The following is a 22790-nucleotide window of genomic DNA, read 5'->3' on the forward strand; positions in this document are numbered from 1 at the left end:
ACACGTCTGGCTGACAGCTAGTTCCGGGTCATGTGATCACCGGAGAACGCGTCCTCTCCGCCACGTTCCTGTGCTGTGCCTGGGATAGCAGGGAGCCGTAAAGCATGTCGCTTCTCCAAGCTACTGAAGTGCCCTCCTCCGCTCCGGTGTTTCGGGAGATCAGCGCCGACGATGAGGAGCAGCAGCCGATGGAGATCGAGTCCCTGTGCATGAACTGCTACCAGAATGTGGGTGGTGGGGGCCCCGGGGGGGTTGTGGAGGCTCTAGAGCAGTGTGGAGCCTGGACAGGAGGCTCTAGAGCAGTGTGGAGCCCGGACAGGAGGCTCTAGAGCAGTGTGGAGCCAGGACAGGAGTCTCTAGAGCAGTGTGGAGCCTGGACGGGAGTCTCTAGAGCAGTGTGGAGCCTGGACGGGAGGCTCTAGAGCAGTGTGGAGCCTGGACGGGAGGCTCTAGAGCAGTGTGGAGCCTGGACGGGAGGCTCTAGAGCAGTGTGGAGCCTGGACGGGAGGCTCTAGAGCAGTGTGGAGCCTGGACGGGAGGCCCTAGAGCAGTGTGGAGGCTGGACGGGAGGCCCTAGAGCAGTGTGGAGCCTGGACGGGAGTCTCTAGAGCAGTGTGGAGCCTGGATGGGAGTCTCTAGAGCAGTGTGGAGCCTGGCCGGGAGGCTCTAGAGCAGTGTGGAGCCTGGCCGGGAGGCTCTAGAGCAGTGTGGAGCCTGGCCGGGAGGCCCTAGAGCAGTGTGGAGCCTGGCCGGGAGGCCCTAGAGCAGTGTGGAGCCTGGCCGGGAGGCCCTAGAGCAGTGTGGAGCCTGGCCGGGAGGCCCTAGAGCAGTGTGGAGCCTGGCCGGGAGGCCCTAGAGCAGTGTGGAGCCTGGCCGGGAGGCCCTAGAGCAGTGTGGAGCCTGGCCGGGAGTCTCTAGAGCAGTGTGGAGCCTGGCCGGGAGGCCCTAGAGCAGTGTGGAGCCTGGACGGGAGTCTCTAGAGCAGTGTGGAGCCTGGACGGGAGTCTCTAGAGCAGTGTGGAGCCTGGACGGGAGTCTCTAGAGCAGTGTGGAGCCTGGACGGGAGTCTCTAGAGCAGTGTGGAGCCTGGACGGGAGTCTCTAGAGCAGTGTGGAGCCTGGACGGGAGTCTCTAGAGCAGTGTGGAGCCTGGACGGGAGTCTCTAGAGCAGTGTGGAGCCTGGACGGGAGTCTCTAGAGCAGTGTGGAGCCTGGACGGGAGTCTCTAGAGCAGTGTGGAGCCTGGACGGGAGTCTCTAGAGCAGTGTGGAGCCTGGACGGGAGTCTCTAGAGCAGTGTGGAGCCTGGACGGGAGTCTCTAGAGCAGTGTGGAGCCTGGACGGGAGTCTCTAGAGCAGTGTGGAGCCTGGACGGGAGTCTCTAGAGCAGTGTGGAGCCTGGACGGGAGTCTCTAGAGCAGTGTGGAGCCTGGACGGGAGTCTCTAGAGCAGTGTGGAGCCTGGACGGGAGTCTCTAGAGCAGTGTGGAGCCTGGACGGGAGTCTCTAGAGCAGTGTGGAGCCTGGACGGGAGTCTCTAGAGCAGTGTGGAGCCGGGACGGGAGGCTCTAGAGCAGTGTGGAGCCGGGACGGGAGGCTCTAGAGCAGTGTGGAGCCGGGCCGGGAGGCCCTAGAGCAGTGTGGAGCCGGGACGGGAGGCCCTAGAGCAGTGTGGAGCCTGGACGGGAGGCCCTAGAGCAGTGTGGAGCCTGGACGGGAGGCCTTAGAGCAGTGTGGAGCCTGGACGGGAGGCCCTAGAGCAGTGTGGAGCCTGGACGGGAGGCCCTAGAGCAGTGTGGAGCCTGGACGGGAGGCCCTAGAGCAGTGTGGAGCCTGGACGGGAGGCCCTAGAGCAGTGTGGAGCCTGGACGGGAGGCCCTAGAGCAGTGTGGAGCCTGGACGGGAGGCCCTAGAGCAGTGTGGAGCCTGGACGGGAGGCCCTAGAGCAGTGTGGAGCCTGGCCGGGAGGCCCTAGAGCAGTGTGGAGCCTGGACGGGAGGCCCTAGAGCAGTGTGGAGCCTGGACGGGAGGCCCTAGAGCAGTGTGGAGCCTGGACGGGAGGCCCTAGAGCAGTGTGGAGCCTGGACGGGAGGCCCTAGAGCAGTGTGGAGCCTGGACGGGAGGCCCTAGAGCAGTGTGGAGCCTGGACGGGAGGCCCTAGAGCAGTGTGGAGCCTGGACGGGAGGCCCTAGAGCAGTGTGGAGCCTGGACGGGAGGCCCTAGAGCAGTGTGGAGCCTGGACGGGAGGCCCTAGAGCAGTGTGGAGGCTGGACGGGAGGCCCTAGAGCAGTGTGGAGGCTGGACGGGAGGCCCTAGAGCAGTGTGGAGCCTGGACGGGAGGCCCTAGAGCAGTGTGGAGGCTGGACGGGAGGCCCTAGAGCAGTGTGGAGGCTGGACGGGAGTCTCTAGAGCAGTGTGGAGGCTGGACGGGAGTCTCTAGAGCAGTGTGGAGCCTGGACGGGAGTCTCTAGAGCAGTGTGGAGCCTGGATGGGAGTCTCTAGAGCAGTGTGGAGCCTGGCCGGGAGGCCCTAGAGCAGTGTGGAGCCTGGACGGGAGTCTCTAGAGCAGTGTGGAGGCTGGACGGGAGTCTCTAGAGCAGTGTGGAGGCTGGACGGGAGTCTCTAGAGCAGTGTGGAGCCTGGCCGGGAGGCCCTAGAGCAGTGTGGAGCCTGGCCGGGAGGCCCTAGAGCAGTGTGGAGCCTGGCCGGGAGGCCCTAGAGCAGTGTGGAGCCTGGCCGGGAGGCCCTAGAGCAGTGTGGAGCCTGGCCGGGAGGCCCTAGAGCAGTGTGGAGCCTGGCCGGGAGGCCCTAGAGCAGTGTGGAGCCTGGCCGGGAGGCCCTAGAGCAGTGTGGAGCCTGGCCGGGAGGCCCTAGAGCAGTGTGGAGCCTGGACGGGAGTCTCTAGAGCAGTGTGGAGCCTGGCCGGGAGTCTCTAGAGCAGTGTGGAGCCTGGCCGGGAGGCTCTAGAGCAGTGTGGAGCCTGGACGGGAGGCTCTAGAGCAGTGTGGAGCCTGGACGGGAGGCTCTAGAGCAGTGTGGAGCCTGGACGGGAGGCTCTAGAGCAGTGTGGAGCCTGGACGGGAGGCTCTAGAGCAGTGTGGAGCCTGGACGGGAGGCTCTAGAGCAGTGTGGAGCCTGGCCAGGAGGTTGTAGAGCAGTGCCTGGACGTTCTAGAGTATTGTGGAGCCTGGCCAGGAGGTTCTAGACTTCCACAGGTGTTAACCAATTAGCTAATTTTTTTGGTTGTTTTTTCTTGAGGAAGAGGTAAAAAAAAACTTTTTTTCTGCTGTGGAATTGTATTTGTAAAATCCACATAGAACGGAGCCGCTGGCGGTTTTGCCTCATTGCATGGATCTCACCTGTTGTGGTTTCCAGCAGCGTGGCCTTTCTGGCTGTGGCTCTAAAACAAGGCCACATGAAGTGCAGCGTGGTTCCCCATAGAAAACAATAGGAGGAGGATTTTATGTGGCTGCTCGCAGCTTTTTGCCGCAGAATCTGTGTCAAAGGAAAAAAAAACTCTGTGTGAACAGGGCATTTTAGGCTCACAAGGAGGGTTTTATTTTTTGCTGTGGATGTCTTTGTAAATGTTCGTTACAAAACCGTTTTTCGAACTAATTAAAGTCTATAGGACTATTTACATTGCCATTTATTTTATTTTATTTTTACAGCCAGTGAACAGCGGCCGTCAAAAATAGGACATTTTCTATTTTTGTCCGTTTTCACAGCGAGGAGGACCCCATTGAAATCAACAGTTTATGCTGTGGATCTCCACCGCAGATTTAACCCTCTGCAGAGTGGAATCCACAGCCATTTCCACAGAAAACCCGCATTGGACCTTTCCTTTGTGTTTTACGACCTTTATGGATGTACTCTAAGGGCTCATGCCCACAACCGTATGTATTTTGCGGTCCGCAAAAAAATACGGATGACGTCCGTGTGCATTCCGTATTTTGTGGCCCCTAATAGAACAGTCCTATCCTATGCGGACAATAATAGGACATGTTCTATCTTCTTGTGGAACGGACATACGGAGACGGAATGCACACGGAGTAACTTCCCGTTCTTTTGCGGACTCATTCAAATGAATGATTCCGCATATGGTCCACAAAAAACGGAACGGACCCGGAAAAAAAAAAAAAAAGTTTGTGTGCATGAGCCCTAAGAGTCAGACCTCATGCACACGGCTGTTGGGCTGCCGTGGCTATAATGCGGCCCGCAAACGGCTGGTCGGCAATCCACTGCCGCCGGCCATGTGCACTACGCATCACGGTTGCGGACCCATTCACTTGAATGGGTCCGCAATTCCGGAGATGCGGAACGGAGTCACGGAACGAAACACCAGAAGCACTACGGAGTGCTTCCGTGGCGTTTCTTTCCGTTGTTCCGCATCGCAAATAAATATGACATGTCATATTTTCATATTTTTTTGCGGTGCGGACAGACCATGAATGGGTCCTGCCCGCTGCACGGATGTGGCCCGTGGTTGCGGTCCCCAATGCACGGAACGGCTGTGTGCATGCACCTCGTGACCATATGTATTTTGCGGTCCACAAACCGCGGATACCGGCCACGTGCATGCCGCATTTTCCTAATAGAACTGCCTACTCTTGGTTGCAAAATGGCCAAGAATAGGACACGTTCTATAATCTGTGGAACGGATGCGTACAGCGCACAGGTGGCCCTTTTGCTGACCCATAGCAACGAATGGGTCCGTGTGCAATGCGCAAAACATGCGGATCAGGCGCGGACTCAAAATACAGTTGTGTGCATAAGGCTTAAAGCACTTGGTAGTTGGTACCAACGAGCTGCCTCCCCCTCCCATATACAGGATGTCGGCGTGTAGCCGCTTCTGTGAGGTCAGATTCCTAGACTTTAAGGGCCCTTTCACACGAGCGGATCCCGTGCGGGTAATCTGCTGCGTAAAAGAGAGCCAAGCCCCGTTCCGGACAGCAGAGACACGGAGCAGTAATATGATTGATTATGCTCCGTGTCTCTCTGTGATCTTTTTACTATAAAATCACAGAGAGGCGCGGAGCATTATCAATCATGTTACTGCTCCGAGTCTCTGCTGTCCGGAACGGCGCTTGGCTCTCTTTCACACAGTGGATTTTACGAACGGGATCCGTTCGTGTGAAAGATACCTAATACTTTCGTGATATTTTACGTACTGTTTTTTTTTTTTGGCTTGTCGTGGGTAATAATCACGCGCCGTGACCTCTCTCTGCAGGGTATGACAAGACTTCTGCTCACCAAAGTGCCTTTCTTCAAGGAGATCATCGTCAGCTCGTTCACATGCGATGCTTGTGATTGGACCAACACGGAGATCCAGTCCGCCGGCCGCATCCAGGACCAAGGGGTCCGATACTCCCTGAGCGTCAGAAACAAAAGGGTGAGGATCTGCAGTAAAAGTAAATGATGGGGGTTGAACCGGTATGACACCTTATCAGCAGTCCACAGGATAGTTGGTAAGTCTCTGATCGGAGGGAGTCAGGCCAGTGGGACCCCCACCAGTCATGAGAACCGGGGCGCTGTGCTGTGTCCCATGTTTGAATAGTGCAGTGGTCGAGCACGTACACTGCCGCTCCATGGAAAGCTGATGTGACTGCTGAGAAGTGCCATTGAAACTGGGGACAGGGAACCCCAAATCTCATGACTGGTGGGGGTCCCAGTGGTCGAACAACCACCAGTCAGACATTTCAGTCGCCGTAGAACAGTTTAGGGGGAGCCTCCGGCCATAATATGGAGGCTGTTGGTTTCCCGAGACGGTGCCCTGTTCTTGATGACTCTTTTTTTCTTTCTGTCCAGGATGTGAATCGCGAGGTGGTAAAAACCGACTTTGCCTCCACACATATCCCAGAGATTGATTTTGAGATTCCTGCCTGTACCCAGAAAGGAGGTGTGTATATAGGTGTACAGTCTGCCTATAGGGTGCAGTATAGACCACGTGCCGTGGCTTATGGTGTGTTTATTTTCTACCAGCGCTCACGACCATTGAAGGCATCTTAGAAAGGACCATTGCAGGATTGCAGCAGGAGCAGCCTCTCCGGCGGGTAAGGGTCTAGTAATGTAATTGTGCTGATGGTCCACAGGATGGCTGGGACCTCCAAGGATCACTGGTACTGCCGTTCAAATGGAGCGGTGGTCGCACATGTGCACTGCTGTGCCTCCCATCCTGTGGATTATGTGTTGGTTATGAGAGAACCTCTTTAGGGCTCCTACACACATGATTTGGCCTGGTGTTTGTTTTTGCACATGACATGCGTTTTAGTTGCTTTTTCCCCTACGGCCATGAAGGCACCCTTGAGAGACCACCTCCATCCAGGACAGGAAACGGGAACTTTTGTGGAGAGCTCTTAAGGAGGGGCTCTGCCCCTGTTGCACCAGTTCCTGTTTCCTGTCCTAGGAATAGGACCTAGAGTGGAGAGCTAGAAGATTAGGCTGCAGGAGCCCCGCATGTGCATCAGAGATGGGGGTTACCTGGTGTGGTGTAAGACTCCATTAGGAGCCGCCTGCCAAGTCTGGGGCCATCCTTCTGGGTCTTGGACTATGTTGTGCCGGAGTTCCTGGGCAGTCCTGGTGTTACTGGGAGGTAATGCCAGCATGCCGGACCCTCCTGGCAGTGTTTAGGCGGTCCAGGGCCTGGTCTCTTTCTTCCTCCTGGCCTCCAGCAAGTTTACAGAGGCAGAGGGAGGGCTGAGAATTTTCTGTGCACGCTACATGCGCAAACTGGAAGTTGCGGGACGCAACTTCCGGTATTTGGAGCGCATGTGGTTCCAGATGGCCAGCGTTCCGGAAATGAGGATAGGAACATCCTCTTTCATAAAGGGCCGCATGGGGATGCCGGCAGGGACCCTCCCTAGGGTATTTAACCCTTATCAGCATGCAGGCATCCGTGGATGTGCCTATGGATAACGCTCTATCCTTATCTGGAAGTATGGAGGAAGAGAGCAGTCAGCGCGCTGATGTACAGGAGGGTCATGATGGCAGACCGGTATTCCTGGTGGGGTAAGGGGGTCAATTCCCACCTTTTTATTCCTCCCTTCAGTAATGGGGCTTATTCTTTTATTTTATTTATTTTCATTAGGAGACATGAAGTATAGAGAGGATAGTGGGGGGTGTAGATAATGAGCAGCAGCTCTTGTATGCAGTCTCCATTACCACAGTCTGTACTTCATGTCTCCTCATGAACTCCATTCGTACATAGATGTATTCAGGATTATAATCCCTGACAAGCAGCGCAGAGAGGAGGATGAGGCGGCTCTTTACCTCAATGTTGTAAAGTAACTTGTCCTCCTGTGTGATTAGGACAGGTTTTGTGTGTGCTAATAGGACGGCGGCCATTTTATTTCACCTAATGATTGCTCCCTAGACAAAATGAACCAATTATAGCTAATGAAAGGTATTTGGGGATATATTTATAATAAAGGAATATTTAAAGGGGTTCTGCACTTTGTTTTAACTGATCTATCCTCTGGATAGATCATCAGCTTCTAATCGGCGGGGGTCCGACACCCGGGACCCCCGCCGATTAGGTGTTTGAGAAGGCAGCGGCGCAGTCTTCTCACTGTTTACCGCCAGCCCAGTGACGTCACGACTAGTATCAACTAGCCTGGGCGGGGCTAAGCTCTGTTCACTTGAATGGAGCTTAGCCCCGCCCAGGCTAGTTGATACTAGTTGTGACGTCACTGGGCCAGCAGTAAAGAGTGAGAAGGCCGCGGCGCTGCTGGAGCGCCACTGCCTTCTCAAGCAGCTGATTGGCGGGGGTCCCGGGTGTCGGACCCCCGCCGATCAGAAGCTGATGATCTATCCAGAGTATAGATCATCAGTTTAAACAAAGTGCAGAACCCCTTTAAGTATTTTCATTTTCTTGATTCCCAGAGAACCCCTTTAAGGGGTGGTCTGCTGATACGGGTTAAAAAAATAAGCTTTGCTCTATCCCGTGCCAGGGAGACTTACTTTTTGGGTTGGTTTTGGATGACCTTTTAGAGAAGGCCTCTGACAATGAGAAAGGGTTTCCCGTTTCCAAACCACCTAGGAGGCAGCAGTTTTTTCACATAAACAGGAGAGTCTTCAACAAAACAGATAAAAAGCGAAATAATTGGAGAGAAAACAGAGGTAGAAGGGATAAGGGGTTCCTCTTTATTATCCAGTCCGCTTCAGTCTGGTCAGCAATGACGGTTACTGTCCCGTGGGGGGGAAGACTATCTCATATTTTATTTTTTATTTTTTTTCTCGGGCTTGGGAAGAAGACTCAGCAAGCCCCCGGATAAATGGTATCGAAAAACTCGTCTAGAGTTTCTCTCTCCCCCACCAGAAAAAGGCTAAAAATTACAAATCTAGCTCAAAATTTGGTGAAAGACTTAGCACTAAAAGAGGTTTTTTCTCTTTTAAAGAAAAATGTACTAATTCCCGTCCCAGAAAAAGGGAGGGAGTTTTATTCGTCCCTGTTTCTCGTACCCAAGCCAGACGGATCTTTCAGAATGATTATAAACTTGAGAGACTTAAATCAGTACCTCAAATACAAGAAGTTCAGAATGGAATCCGTACAGTCTGCAATAAAACATCTTTTCAAAGACTGTGTCATGGCTACCATAGACATAAAGGATGCCTATTATCACATCCCAATTCATGTTGACTTTCAAAAATACCTCAGAGTGGCAGTGTCTATGGAAGGACAGGTTCATCATTTACAATACAGAGCCCTTCCATTTGGAATATCCCAGGCCACGAGGCTTTTTACAAAGTTAATGGCAGAGGTTATAGCCCCATAAGAGAAAAAGACATTCCTTACTTGGACGATCTTCTGGTGGTGGCAGAATCTGTAGATCTTCTAACCTTTCGTCTCCTAGAAGTAGTAGACGTTCTAGTAAATCTTGGGTGGCAGATAAACTGGGACAAATCAAACTTGACCCCCTCACAAGAATGTGTTTTTCTAGGGCTGATCCTGGATTCTGTGAATCTACGGTGCATCCTCCCTCAGCACAAGATAGCCAGGATAATGAAAGACGTGAAAGTCCTAATAGCCTTAAACGATGGAACTATCAGGCAAGGGATGGCAGTACTAGGCAGAATGACCTCCACAATACCAGCTGTAAGTTGGTCCCTGTTTCGCTTCAGTGGCAGATCCTAAAAGAATGGCAGGGATCATTGTCCCCGCTGGAGGCCCCTCTGTCTCTCACCCCTCAGGTCATACAGTCCTTAACCTGGTGGCTAAAGCCTTCAAATCGGACTCTGGGCTTCCCATGGATTCTACAGAAACAAGTAACCATCACCATGGATGCCTGTCCGACCGGGTGAGGGGCATTTTGTCAGGGGGGGGGGTTCTGCAGGGGGTGTGGAATCCAACAGAAATCCAGGACTCCCAAAATGTGAGGGAATTAAGAGCGGTGCTGCTAGCCTTAAGAGCTTTCCTGTCCAGATTGCAGGGAAAAGGAGTAAAAATATTCTCGGACAACGCTACATTAGTATCTTACCTAAACAGACAAGGAGGGACAAAATTAGAATGTCTTATGTCCTTAACTGCAGAAATGTTCTCACTAATCATTCCTTATATTCCTTTTATCAAGGCAGTACATTTAAAAGGTAGAGAAAACAAGGTGGTGGATTATCTAAGCAGAAACCATTTGGATCAGGGAGAATGGTGTTTGAATCAAGAGGTTTTCAATCAGTTCAGCTTTGGTGTCGTCCTCGGGTAGACCTTTTCGCAACCAGACAAAACAAAAAGTGCAGTCTCTTCTTTTCCCTAAATCCAAGAGACACTCCTCCGCTAGGGATAGACGCCTTCTCCTTTCCTTGGCCGGATCAGCCTGTATGCCTTTCCTCCTCTAAGACTTCTTCCGAGGGTATTGCAGAAGCTGAGGCAGGAACAGACGAGGCTCATTCTAATTGCTCCTTTCTGGCCGAGAAGAACCTGGTTCACTTGGCTGAGAAAGCTGTCCCTGTCAGATCCATGGATTCTTCCGGACTGGCGGTATCTGTTATTCCAGGGGTCTGTCTTTCATCCGGAAGTAAAGAACCTTCATCTGGCAGCCTGGTATTTGAAGGGGAAATCTTAGAGCGTAGCGGTCTATCCAAAGAGGTTATTTCTACCATTTTGTCTTGTCGGAAGTAACCTCCACTATTTACCTTAGGGTCTTGAAGACTTTCTTAAAGTTCACTAGCGTCCCGATTGATCCTTTAAGTCTTCCTCCTATACCTAAAGATTTTGGATTTCCTTCAAGAAGGTCTTAATAAGAACCTGAGACTTGGCACTCTTAGAGTACAGGTGTCTGCTCGGGGTGCATTTTTTGATTTTCCCCATTGCCAATCATCCTTGGATTAGGAGGTTTTTTAAAGCAGTCAGTAGAATTAAGCCTGTAGTCAGGTCGTCAGTTCCCCCTTGGGATCTGAATCTAGTTTTGTCCACGATGATGGAGCCTCCTTTTGAACCGCTTCACGATTTATCTATTAAAACATTATCCTTCAAAACTGCCATGGTGGCCATCACCTCAGCTAGGAGATTGGGTGAGATTTCTGCCTATTTACAGTAGCTTCTCCTTATACTAACATCCTGGAGGATAGAGTGCTCTGTAAACCGGACCATTCTTTTTGCCCAAAGTGGTCTCTCTTTTTCATAGGTCCCAACATATTGTTCTCCCATCTTTGTGTCAGTCCCCTAAGAATGAGAAGGAAAGGAGGCTCCATTGTCTAGATCAGTGTTGATGCCTGTCTCAATATCTGAATATCACCAGTCAGTGGAGGAAATCATCCACACTGTTTGTGCAGTTTGGGGGGAAAAAACAAGGTGTCTTCTAGAACACTAGCTAGATGGATAGTAAAGGCTATCCTTTTGGCCTATTCCTCGGCAGGGGAAACCACCTTTTGGTTTCGGTGCTCATTCAACCAGATCTATTTCTACTCCATGGGCAGAAAGAGCCAATGCATCCTTAGAGCAAATCTGTGGGGCAGCTACATGGAAATCTCTTTTTTCCACACTACAAATTAGATTTAGACTCCAATGATCGTTTATCCTTCGGTAGGAAAGCGTTACAAGCGGTAGCCCCCCTCAGCTATTCTATTCTAGTCTTCTCTCAAGGGTGCTGTCATGGGCGTAGGGGAAATTCAGGATTACTTACCGGTAATCGTTTTTAGCCCATGACGGCACCCGGGATTTATTCCCACCCTAGGCTTTCAGTTTCATATCTATGAAATACTTATGTAAATATATATACGGTATATATGTACAGAGTAAAAAAAAAGGAAAAAGAAAATGTGTTTTAATATGTTTAGGACAAGTTCTCACAATTAACTGGTGCTACAGGGGCAGAGCCCCTCCTTAAGAGCTCTCCACGAAAGTTCTTGTTTCCTGTCCTGGATGGAAGCGGTCTCTCAAGGGTGCTGTCATGGGCTCATGAAAAAACGATTACCGTCTCATGCTTGAATTGTGTTTTTTATTTTTTTGCTTTTTCCTTGTAGAGAAGGATATGGAGGAACACTTGCAAAAAAATTACTTAAACGTACTTCATAAAAAAAAAAAAAAACCACACCCCTAACAAAAAACGCATGGCGCGTGTGTTTTTGAAATTCCCATAGTCTTTCAGCTAACATCTAGAGCTGTTTTTTTTTTTGCACACAAGTCGGACAAAACACCACAAAGATGAGCAAACCTTAAACCGCTGAAAGCTTCAGTCCTTATTTACATGAACTTATTTGATTTCAGTCCATAAAAAACATCTTTTGCATCCGGATGAACATCTGTGCGCTTCTTTTTTTATATCCTTTTATTTCTTTTTCTCATGATGTAAAAAAAAAAAAAAAAAGTTTCCTGGTTTGGCTTTTTTAGTATTGCATAGAGATGGATGTGTGATAAAATGTATAGCAGATGATGCTCATGTGCTGTCCGTTTTTTTCTTTCTCACTCTGATGGGCTAGTCTGGTCTGCAAAAACGGAGCAGAATAAGACATGCAGTGAGCGCCTCAGATCAGGTCCCTTAAAGAACCGCATGTGAGGGTTTGTGAGCGTTCTGTTGTTTAAAGGGACTCCACATGGGTGTGAAATATATTTGTGTCAATAGGCCCTTATAGATCATAAATGTATACAATGGGACCCTGTGGGCGATGCATTTTGTACGATGGCATACATAAGAGGTGAAAACAAACGCAATTAATGATCCCTCCGCTGCCACCGAGTTGATCAGTGTGTAAGTGTGTCACGTTGAATATGCTTTTCTTCTAGGCTGAGAACGCACAAGTTGCGAAAAAGATTGAGGAGTTCATCTCCAAACTTCAGAGCCTTAAGAATGGGGAGACTCCCTTCACAATTGTAAGTGGATTCAAGTGTCGGTGAACAATCAGATGTGTTTACAGGGGTAAAAAAACAAGAAATCTAGGATATAAGGCAGCACCACCTGTAGTATTTAAAGGGGTTATCTGGGATTTTCATATTGATGTTCTCTCCTCAGGATAGGACATCAATATGTGATGGGGGGGCTCCCGCAGATCAGCCCGCAGAGAAAGCCGCGGCCCTTACTGGAGCTCCTCCAAGCACTGTGGCCTGAGCTGCTCCAAGGCCATGTGACCCATGTACGATGACGTCCTGAGGATAGGTCATCAGTATGAAATTCTCGGATAACCCCTTTAAACCAGGCATAATCCAATCGAACCTACAATTTATCCTAAATGCTCAACACCGCATATAGATAAATAACTATCCATGTACTCTGATACTTATAAAAATATACGCACTTTATCTGGCCGGATTTAATCCTGTGAGTTTGGGTAAGTTAACGTGGTTTTCCGAGAGTTCGATATTGATGTTGGGTCATCAGTAGCTGATCGTTGGAGGTCTAACTCCTGGCACCCTCACCGATCAGCCGTTTGAAGATGTTATTGCGAGCATTGCGGCCTTCTCACAGCATGGCGAGCACAGCGCTGGGCCCATTCACTGGAATGGGACTGAATGGCACATAGGCTATGTGACCGATGGCCTAGGAAGAGGCAGCAGCTCTCACAGGAGTGATCAGCAGAGGTCTGAGTCTGGAGGATAGGCCATCAATAAAGGAATCGCAGATAACCCCTTTAATATGTGTATAGTGCAGGTGGTATCCCCTTTGTGACTTTGCTACTTGTATATTGATATTTGACCCTGGCTGCACACACTGTCCATTTTTTTGCGTTTTTAATGGGTATTTTTTATTAAGCATTAGAGCAATCCATGTCAATATGTCCAGGGCATATGGACTTTATAAGTGGGGAAAGGGGGTCTCAAAAGTGGAGGGCCACCATAGGAGAACTCTGCTGCTGTCCATAGCTTTCCATGGTGAAATGAAAACGGCTGACCACACACGGGCTGACATTTTTCCGGCTACCAGCGGGATCCAAAGAACCATGCGTTTCTGGATTGGTGAAGTCCCAGTAATCAAAAAGAACAATCCTGTTGTCCATTTAAGGGATTGTCCAATCTTGCACATCGGTGGCATATCGTTAGTATATACACCCCAATGTCTGATCGGTGCAGGTCCCGCCTCTGGGACCCGCACCTATCCTGAGAACAGAGCCTGCAAGGAGACGGAGGGCACACCGCCCTCCAATCATTTCTATGGGAGTGTCGAAAATAGCTGAGCACTGGCTCGGCTATTTCTGTAAGTCCCATAAAAGTGAATGGAATGGTTGCCGCGCTTGCGCAGTGCGCATCTCATCCATTTCAGTGGGACTTCCGAAAATAGCCAAGCATGTATCTCAGCTATTTTTGGCACTCCCATAGAAATGAGTGGAGGGTGGCTGCGCATGCGCGGTGTTACCCTGTCACTTTGCGGGCTCTGTTCTAAGAAGTGGGACCCACACCTATCAGACATTGGGGGCTCAGCCTAGCGATATGGGCCAACCACTATAAAGTATACTACAACAGAGATTTTTTATTTCACCATTTGTGATAAGAAGAGGATCGGTACCGCTGTTGTATACTGTACAGGGATCACGTCTGATATACGGTACATTGTTCCTTTCCTAGATCATAGATGACCCCTCTGGGAACAGTTTTGTAGAAAATCCATTTGTCCCCCAGAAAGATGACGCCCTTACAGTTACACACTACAGGAGGAGCGGAGAGCAGAACTCCTTACTAGGAATAGAGGTGAGACACTACGTCCAGTCATGGATGGTTTTACCCCATGGCTATAAAGCTGCATCTTATTAGGATTTTGCGTTTTCCTTTCTGTGTGTCCTATGAGAGTAAGGATTTATTGCATTACTGATTCTAGAGCTTGGATGGCCAGAAGGATGGTGAGGAGAAGCCAGAAGATCTGAAGGATGAGGTAAGACTGGGTAGAGGTAGGAGGAGTAGTCAGGGCAGTGCAGAATACTCGCATGTAGTTTATTAGTAGTACAGATGTTTCCTTTATGGTCCCTACACACACATTTGTATTGGTGGTTTTCGGCAGAGCAGCACTCCTACATCAGGTAATCCGATTTCGTGTGTACACAAATATTGTCCTTTGCCGGCAGCAGATTGTGCCGTGTGAACACGATCTGTCGGCAAACAATGAGTCTGTATGGGAAAGAGCGATGGCATTAGCGATCGCTTCTCCCCATACTCTGGAAGAGATCGCTGCGTGTAAATGCATCGGTCTCCTTCACCAGCGAGCAGCATATCATCGCGGAGGAACGCTTCCTTCCCGATAATCTGCTGCTCTGTCATCCCATGTAAAGGGACCTTTAGTTAAAGGGGTTCTGCAGTTTTTTTTTAACTGATGATCAAGCCTCCGGATAGATCATCAGCATCTGATCGACGGGGATCCGACACCCTGGACCCCTGCCGATCAGCTGTTTGAAAAGGCAGCGGCGCTGGCAGTAGCACCGCGGCCTTTTCTATCACATAATACACTACTAATATCCAGGCGTTACGACCACCCTCCAATCCAGCAGAGGTGGTTGTGCTTGCACACTATTGGAAAAGGCGCTGGCCTCTCTGTGGGAATGCACATAGACACGCACCTGCAGCAGCTCCCATCCTGGCCACCCGGTATCTGCACTGCAGCGGTGGCTACAACTCCTGGAAACGAGCAGTGTATAATGTGATGGAAAAATGAATCCAGCCAGCAAAGGAGGCAATATGGACAATCACAATACATTAGTAAGTGCCTTGTATTAACTTTCTCTACATGATAAATGCAACTTACTGAAGTGAGACAAGCCCTTTAATCCTTATAGTTCTTAGGACATCATATATATGTGGTTTGTATTTTATGTTATGAGAGTATACACTATATTTGCCGATGCTTTTATTCTTTCTTACAGGTTCTTCAGTTCCAAACGAACTGTCCTGAGTGCAATGCTCCTGCGGCAACCAATATGAAATTAGTGCGTATCCTTCATGTCGTCCTTCCAGAAACAGCACTGCAGTGGGATTGCATGCGGAAAATCCACAGCGTTTACTGTAGCAGTGAAGTGGTTGATCGGGTTTTCAGTTCTTAGCATGTCGGTTTTGCGCTGCAGGTTCTACCTGTGGCTTATAACCTTTGCAATTCAAAGGCTTAAAGCAACGGAAGACCTGCCGCGAGCCTGGCAAATTTTGTGATGGCGGCTTTTGCCCAGATCCACCCCAAATTTTCCACTCTGGAGAATCCTCAGCAGACTCGCTAAATATATCTCAGCCAAACGAGAATTTGGTTGACCGCTACGGAAGGGGTATGGAGCGTATAATGGGCTGAAACTTCCTGCGCACTTTTGAGCTTTGCTGTGTAGAATGGAACATCAGGGTTATCTCATTATCTTTAGAGAACTGGGATTGCAGTGTGATTACAGCTTTGTTGTACTGCTGTGTGCACGGTAGGAATTAACTAGCTTATACCGTACTTATACCTTTTGGATAACTTCCTTAACTGGTTCTCAGAAATCCCTCACTTCAAAGACGTCATTATCATGGCCACGAACTGCGATGCCTGCGGCCACAGGACCAATGAGGTCAGTTCTGCTTCTCATTGGAAGTATGAAGAGATATAGAAAAGTTATCCTGCATTTCTGGTTTTATTGCAGTTATGAAATTAAACATCTATTCCGTACTAATTTATATACCAGAGGCTTGGCCTTATAGGAATAAGCTGGTCAGGAAGATGATAACTTGGCATCCTTCAGGAAATGAAGACGCCACCTCTTCACTGGGGATCTCAAACTATTATAGATATTCATGGATAAAAATCAAGGATTCCATTAATCTAAAGACTTCCAGACCAAGGATGAGAACATTTTACACCTTTTTTGTGTCTGTATATATTTAATTTTACCAAAAAATGATCTGCCATAAAGGTGTGATTAGTGTGAGTCTGACCGCGGGGACTTGTACTTATCGATACAACAGAAGGGCCTCAGGACTCTTGTAAGCATGAGGTGTCTTTGGCTCAATTCACATTACACCAAGTTGGCGGATTGTAATCCAATTAGTTTAGTAAAATGTGTTGGAAAACTCCTTTAGGGCTTGTTCACGCACATTTTCTTCTGTGCTTGAAAGGTGTTCTGTCGGCAGATACGTCGCAGTAAAACCGTGTCACCTGATACATGCGCGCTTGACAGTTAAACGTTGGGGTCTTGGTCCCATCTTCCTAGTTGCCCGCATTCTTGAGAGAATTTTTGATTTATAATATGCAAATGAGCCACTAAGTGCAACAAGGGAGGTGCCGTTGCACCTCATTGCTCCTGAAAGGCTCTGCTCTCTCTCCCCCTTATGCCATGCCTCCACCAGTGACTGACGGGGCCAGGCAGTGAAGACCTACTCGCGCCTCGCCCTGAGGTCTTGTGGGAACAACAAGGTGCAACGGCATCTCCCTCATTGCTCTTAGGGGCTCGTTTGCATATTATAGAACATCAAGTCAAACGCATGTCTCAGGTGAGACGGTTTGATTACTACGTATCTGATGACAGAACCCCATTTTAAAGGCACATTTTATTAATACTTTTGGTGGAATTTTTATTTTGTATCATTTCAACGGTGCCTTTTTTAATGCCACACACTAAATTATTATATAAGGTTATGGTCACACATTGGATTCACATTCATGAGATGTAGACATCTCATCAATTTCGACATAGTATATACGCCGAAGTCTGGCAGGGAGAAGGGGGAAGGGGGACTGGACGAGGTATGAACATCCTGTAAGCTCTTCCGTTCTCTGTCTGTGGAGGGACCTGTAGTGGCGACACCGACCAGCCCGAGCAGTGATCTTCTAGGAGCGGTGACCTGTCGCCCCATATAATTGTGCAGCATGCTTCTTCTTCTAGGTCAAATCTGGAGGCGCTATTGAAGCTCTTGGTACTAAAATAACACTCCACATAACAGATCCGTCTGATCTTACCAGAGATCTCCTCAAGGTAAGTACTTTTGTTCTCATAGCATTTTATCTGTATGCAATAGTGAAAAGGTACTTATCACTTGAAAAGACTTTTCACGTGAGACATTTTGACCGGTGCTGAGACCCCACCCGATTGCTAAAAAGAAGGGTCAGCAAGGCTCCGCTGAGCACTTACCTTCCTGGTTGGCGCTTCTCCGTAGCCGACCGAAGTGGTGTACAGACTCAGATGGAGAGGGGAGAGAGTTATGCCTCTTAAAGGGTTTGGCCTGTCTGGGACATTCATGGCATATCGCTAGGGTGTGCCAACAATGTCAGATAGGTGCGGGACCCACTCCTATCAAGAGGACAGAGCAAGCCGCGCCGGCCAGGGCTCAGCTGTTTCTGGCATTCCCATAGCAGTGAATGGAGTGACGGCTGCAGTTGTGCGCTCTTCATTCACAGCTATGGGACTTCCGAAAATAGCTGAGTGCGCTATTTTTGGAAGTCACACAGCGATGAAGGGAGAGCACGCTGCTCATGTGCGGTATTACTTTCTTCACTTAGGGAGGGGGCTCCACCTCTGAGACCTGCTTCTGTCTGACATTGATCCTAGCGCTATACCTTCGGTGTCTGAGATGGGCCCACCCCTTTAATAGTTTCGGTGGATTTCATCAGGGTCATGCGCCAGAATCTGAAATCGAATCCCCAGAATACATTTCGGGGGGTTACTTGAGGTAGAAAACCCGTAAAAGTCATTTTAACTGTGTCACGCTCTATAAGCCCCACACGTTTTTAAAAAGTTTCAATCGCGGTGTAAAAGGGAAGTCGCAAGTTTTTACAAAAAAAAAAAAAGTGCACGTTCTTGATGCCACTATTCTGGAACAGGGGCTTGATAAAACTCCCCCCATGGATTTTCTATGAATTTATACTCCACTTGCTGCACCCTCCAAGGAGAGACAGTTAGAAACAAAGGGGCAATGCTCTAAGATGAGCACTTCTGTGCAGTCATTTTATCCATCCGTGGGGGTCTCGGCACCCGCACCCTCACCAGTCAAAACGTCTAACCTGTCACTAAATTCATAGGCACCCTTTAGTATACCCAAGCCTGTTTTAAGATGTTTTGCACACTTGTTCTGGGTGTACTGCGTGCAGTTGTAGGGTTTCCTGTACCACAGTTCCATAGAAATCCGTACATAACTTTACTTCTTTTTATCCGACAGTCCGAGACCTGCAATGTAAGCGTTCCGGAGCTGGAGTTTGAGTTGGGGATGGGAGCGCTGGGAGGGAAGTTTACCACTGTGGAGGGACTCTTGAAGGACATCAGAGAACTGGTAATGGACGAGTCTATCTGTAATACTGTACGGTTTTCATTCATATGTGAGATCTAGAGTTTATATGAAATAGCATCTTGGGAAAAAAAAAAAGTCTGCTTTCTTCCAAAAACAGTGCCTCATCTTCCACAGGTTGTATGTGGTATTGCAACTAAATCCCATTCAGTGGAGCTGAGCTATATACAATACCAGACACAACCCGTGGGCTGGCATAGTGCTATTTATGTAAGAAAGCCACCAGTTAAAGGTGTTATCCAAGAGTGAAAAAGACCTCAGAGAGTGGCCAACCCATGGTGGGGTTCGTACTTTACCTGGACCCTGCCGCTTCTTTCTGGCTCCATTGCTCCCCGGCCGCAATGCTCCTGCCTCAACATTCTGTTGATTGGTGCCACGTGACCGCTGCAGCCAATCACTGGCCGCAGCGGTGACCCATGCATCAGGAGTCGCAGCCATTGATGGCCTGCAGCGGACATCAGGCGTCCATCAACAGGATGTTGATGCCCGAGCATAGCGGAGCTGCAGAGATGGCCGGGGAGCAATAGAGTGGAAACCCAGCGGCACAAACCTAGTAAGTATGGACCCCACCATGGGTTGGTTAACTTCTGAATCGCTATATGATGTAAAGGTACTTGAGTCACTACACTGGTACGTGTTCACGCAGTTTAGCTGTATAATGCTGATTTTTGAAGGGGCTGTTTATACTGTTGGGTTGGGATTTCACTCCGTAATACTCTTGTGAAACCGGTGTAAAAGCAGACGCAGGCGATTTAAAATAATCAGAAAATATTCTAACGTCCGTTTCACGTGTGCGTTAAGCAGATCCAGCAGGCTGTTCCGGGAACAACCTGCCGGATCCGTCACTGCTGTCCGCTGCCGGAATTCCGTCCGGCCCCATTCATTGTAATGGCGCAGTGGTATTTGTCCGGACCACTGCTTGGCATATTTTCCGGGTTGCGGTCGGATCTCCGCCAGTCCCCATTATAGTGAATAAGGCTGTGACGGGCCGGGAACAGCCTGCTGGATCTGCTTAATGCAGATGTGAAACAGGCCTTAGCCATATTCCGAGTAGGGAATAGAGAAGGTCAAAATGCACTGGTCCTAGCAGGCCATGTAGAAGGCATAATATGAGTTTGCAGCCTCTGACTTTGCTCGTGTTCTCCTTTTACAGGTGGTTGACAAAAATCCCTTCACTCTTGGTGACAGCTCTATGTCCGACAGGAAGGGGAAACTGCAGGAATTTGGCAAAAAAATTGACCAGGTAAATAAGTACTGATCATGTACAATATGTCTTCATGGCATAAGCTCAGAACGGTGTCTAGACCTGCACCGGATTTATCACAGGGGCTCAGGCTGGAGGATGGATCTGGTGCAGGGATAGATACTAGTGTTGAGCGAAGCGAGCTTCGGATGCCACTTTAAAAATCAACTACCGAAGTTATTTAACAAAGTCACGCATGACTTTGCGAATAACTTATTTCGACTCATCAGAGCCCATACATTTTTATCACTCTAATAGATACGTTGTCTGACTCTATACCAAGTATTAGTTGGCTTTCTAATGTTGCATATTACACCACACACCCTTCCTAGTTATGTCCCACCCCGTTCCACTAAGCCCACCTACTTGTCGGGCAAGTCGGAAAAACATTTAGAAACCCTAGTTGTGCTTCAGTTTTGAGATAGATTGGAGGCGCCTTTGTGTTTTTTTTTTTTTAACCTGTTAACCTCCCCTAAAGTGGCCTCTTACAGAAGGAAACTCTGTGTGTTTAAGCCATAGTGGTGACATGACCAAAGGGGACTCCTCCTTTGATCTGGTCGCCAGGTTTCCCAGTGAGGTGATGGGAGACCCACTCTGCAGTCCGTTCAAGGTCTGCTCAGTACACGCCAAGTGCTGCCCTTCATCCGAAAAGGTTTTTTACAGCCTCATGAGACTTCGCGAAGTAATGACTTCGGCTCATTGGAGCCAATACATTCTAATACTGTACTGAGCGGCCGCACCATACAGTATTGAAACAAAGTTTTATGCGAATCGATCCGAAGTCGATTCGCTCATCCCTAATTATAATGCAAAAGAATGTGGATGATGTAATATAGCTTTTAACAATTGCATTTTATTCATTTTGGGCTGAACATCGTTTTTTTAATAGTTTATTAAACATTTTCGTCAGTTTTTGTGACACATACAGTAAAAAATCTATCTTTGTGCAGACTGTCCCTCCTGAGTTCCATCAGCTGATGGCTCATGTGAAGCCTGATCTCTGATCTCCTGACCTCATTCAAGCCATATTCTTAGTGTTTAGCTATGAGTGTTTGAGGTCAGGAAATGAGAGATAAGGCTTCACATGAGCCGTCAGCTGATGGAACTCAGGAGTGATAGTCTGCATATAGACTTATTTTTATTTTATCCGCATGTATCGCAAAAACTGCTGGTCGAAGAGGCTGTGGCTTCCTCACAGCTCATCAGGCACGGTGTATACACTGTATAGCGGCTGTACTTGGTATTGCAGCCCACACCCATTCACTTGGATAGGACTGAGCTAGGAAGGGGCTGCAACGCCTCTTCAAACAGCTGATCACCGAGGGCACCATAAGTCAGACTCCTACTGATGAGATATCAATGACCTCTCCTGATGATAGGCAATCAATGTTTTACTCCTGTACAACCCCTTTAAAAGATGCAATAGAAAAGTCCTAAAACATTTTTTTTTTTAAAGTGGTTTAGCATAAAATATATTTTCTTTGCATACTGTACATTACACACAGGCAAAAAAAAAAACTTTTGAGTATCCATGCAACTGTAATAACCTGAGGGATTAAAGAGCAGCTGACTGCAGGATCAACCCTACTAAACCAAACTCAGCCCAGTAGAGTTGATCCTGCAGATTACAATGATACCTGTCCTGTGAAAATTAGTTGCGGTGTTCCTGAAAAAAAAAAAGACTTTTATTCTTTATACAAATGGGGGGCTTCAGCGCAACCCGGCTTTCCAGTGCTAGCCCCCCTCAGTGCACTGAAGCCCTCGTTTGCATATATCAAAATGAAGTTTTGATATATGCAAGAGCCTCTAGGAGCAACGGGGGCGTTGCCATTACACCTAGATGCTCTGCTCTCTCTGCAACTGCCTCGCCCTCTGCATTTTGACAGAACCAGGCAGTGAAAATATTGTCACACCTGGCCCTGTCAATCAAAGTGCAGGGGGCGGGGCAGTTGCAGAGTCTCCAGGTGTAACGGCAACACCCCCGTTGCTCCTAGAGGCTCATTTGCATATATTAAAACATCATTTTTCTCAGCAATGCGGGCACATATGAACATGGGACCAACACAGATGCCGTCAGCTGCCAAGTGCACATGTAACAGGTCAGCCGGTGTCATAGGTACAAAACTGCTGACAGATGCCCTTTCATTACTTCATCTGCTTATTAGACTTTGTAATTCCTTATCATTTTTTTTATATTTTTTTTTTCCCCTGTAGATCATAGAGGGACAGATGAAGGCTCATTTTGTTCTGGACGATCCAGCAGGGAACAGCTATCTCCAGGTATCCCCCATGTTCCCAAGTGTAAAAAGCCACGTATCTCGGCACTGCTGTCTGTATCTCACCCACAGCCTGATCATTTTCTGCAGAATGTTTATGCACCAGAGGAGGATCCCGAAATGAAGGTGGAGAAGTACGAGCGATCGTATGAACAGAATGAGGACCTGGGACTCAATGACATGAAAACGGAGGGTTATGAAGAACAGACGTCGGCTAGCTGTTAGCAGTCTGATCCCAGCTTCGCTCAATGGCGGGGAAAAAGCAAAAGGTCATTGATACTTCCTATGGCAAAGGTCCAACAACTAACTCTCCTGGTGCTGGATGTGAGGAGGAACAGCATGAATCTGAGAGCTATTGGCGACCATTGTATAGTATTATCCTGTGCATCCACTAGAGCGTTCCCAGGATGAGGGCACCATTTTTTTTCGGAGCTTTTTCATCTCCTTTTTTTTTTTTAACTTTAGATGGAAATCGTGGACTTGAAATCTAAGATACCCAGGATGCTGGGAGAGGTTCGGTTTGCAGAATACCAGTATTTTAAGTTAAAGGGGTTCTCCGGGCTTTTAATATTGATGACCTATCCTCAGGATAGGTCATCAATATCAGATTGGCGGCGGTCCGACACCC

The 22790-nt window shown here is 48.7% G+C and overlaps 1 protein-coding gene across 1 annotated transcript; it reads left to right on the top strand.

Moving 5' to 3' along the window:
* Positions 1 to 22790, top strand: ZPR1 (ZPR1 zinc finger). Its single transcript, XM_040426124.1, has 14 exons — positions 1 to 227; positions 5225 to 5386; positions 5803 to 5893; positions 5977 to 6047; positions 12212 to 12298; positions 13985 to 14107; positions 14235 to 14288; positions 15271 to 15337; positions 15866 to 15936; positions 17248 to 17337; positions 18518 to 18628; positions 19797 to 19886; positions 22101 to 22166; positions 22253 to 22790. The coding sequence occupies exons 1-14, from the start codon at positions 105 to 107 to the stop codon at positions 22385 to 22387; spliced, it is 1341 nt and encodes a 446-aa protein (XP_040282058.1). The 5' UTR covers positions 1 to 104; the 3' UTR covers positions 22388 to 22790.

The sequence above is a fragment of the Bufo bufo genome, chromosome 1, assembly GCF_905171765.1.
Source record: "Bufo bufo chromosome 1, aBufBuf1.1, whole genome shotgun sequence".
Taxonomy (NCBI): domain Eukaryota; kingdom Metazoa; phylum Chordata; class Amphibia; order Anura; family Bufonidae; genus Bufo; species Bufo bufo.